Source organism: Acanthisitta chloris, unplaced genomic scaffold, assembly GCF_000695815.1.
Source record: "Acanthisitta chloris isolate BGI_N310 unplaced genomic scaffold, ASM69581v1 scaffold40040, whole genome shotgun sequence".
NCBI classification, from domain to species: domain Eukaryota; kingdom Metazoa; phylum Chordata; class Aves; order Passeriformes; family Acanthisittidae; genus Acanthisitta; species Acanthisitta chloris.
The window spans coordinates 21740-23196 of NW_008651810.1; the positions used below are offsets into that span (position 1 = coordinate 21740).

Here is a 1457-nt window from a genome sequence, read left to right on the forward strand (position 1 = left end):
AACCAGAACAGAATCTTTAGGTAAAAGCACAACTCGAGTATCACTCAGTGACTAACTTCATCTGCATGGCAAACATTCAGATATGAGAACTCAGTGTATGGACTTGTCCTGTACATAACTTCATTGCTGTATTCTTTGATCAAAAGACATTGTAATGAAGAACCAATTAGCCATTGTCAAGTCCAGGCTGTAATTTTCATAATATACAAGGACTGAAGACATGACTTACATAGTTACTTTAAAGTGTTGTAAGTAACACTATCAAAAAATATGCCTGGAGCATTATTATCCAAGTCACCTGGAGGAAGAAATTCTGCTGTAGGAATTAACCCACAATTATAACTCTTTTGTTTCCATGTATGATCAGTTTCTGTTTGTATCTAAACAAGTAGAGCAATAAGCAATGGAGATGCAAGACTCTTCAATTCCTTATCTGCCAAGCATAAATACATGGTTGTTCTGCTACTCAAAGGCAACACTGGTCAGCCCAGAACAAAGGGCTCCGAATACTGTGTCTGTTTGTAGCACCAGAAAGACCTTAGGACACACATCCAAGCACGGATCCCCATTTCCAGGATCACCAAGGACTGTGTTAGATGCATCATCTCAATGGAAGACAGCGTTTCCCAGCTGCATCCTTGGAGAGGACAAACCAAGGACAACCAATCAAAACATAAACCTTCCTTTCCTATCATTTAGACTTGTTATCTGCTTCTGGGAAAGAAAATGAACTGGAATTATGTTTGGGGAACATACTGAAAAGCTTTTCAAAATGAAATTTTTAACAGACTATGAAAGTTTGCCTATGTGTGATTCCTGTACATCCATCCTTCCCCCCATGCTCCTGCAGCATCTGCTCTATTGCACTACAGATGTATGATAGTGTATTTTGGTATTTTATCCCCTTTAGAAGACATTTAATAACCTACTGTAATTTATTTTAAACATTTTCCAGTCTTGCATTGCTTACAGTAAGCAATGAAATATCAGCGGATAAACTTTTCAATACAGCACATACTTCCAATTACGATATGCTCCACTCCCAGTGAAAGGCTATTTTTTACCAGATTCACGTAAAAACACTAAATAAGACAAAAAAGACGTTCGGGGAAATCAATGACGCATTTAAAAGCTCATTTCTTGCATTCTTGCACACCACCTGACAAAAAAGGCAAGTTAAAACCCGAGCAATACTTGCCGTTCTCAGAGACAACTGATGCTCGTTTTCTTCATCATCTACTTTGAACTGATATTCCTTATCTGCTTTAAGCTCGCAGCCTGTGAAAACACAACTGAATTATAAGCCTATTGTTCCACGCAGGTATTTGATATTAATTTACAACTCGTCGCCTCCAGGCCTCGCCCCGAGAATCCGCGGACAGGGGAGCACGTGGAGCGGGGAAAGCCCTGCGAACCCGCGGCCTGCACGGCGGGGCCGCTCGGTGCCCCCGCCCGAC

At 41.0% G+C, this 1457-nt stretch overlaps 1 protein-coding gene across 1 annotated transcript in view; it reads right to left on the minus strand.

Moving 5' to 3' along the window:
- NPM1 (nucleophosmin (nucleolar phosphoprotein B23, numatrin)) overlaps nt 1-1278 on the minus strand; it is a gene marked incomplete at its 5' end in the record, with an annotated part of 11823 nt that extends 10545 nt beyond the window's left edge. Inside the window, one exon of the mRNA XM_009074687.1 lies at nt 1199-1278. Coding sequence (XP_009072935.1) covers nt 1199-1278 — 80 coding nt within the window. The remainder of the gene's footprint in view (nt 1-1198) is intronic.
- Between the last annotated feature and the right edge of the window lie 179 nt (nt 1279-1457).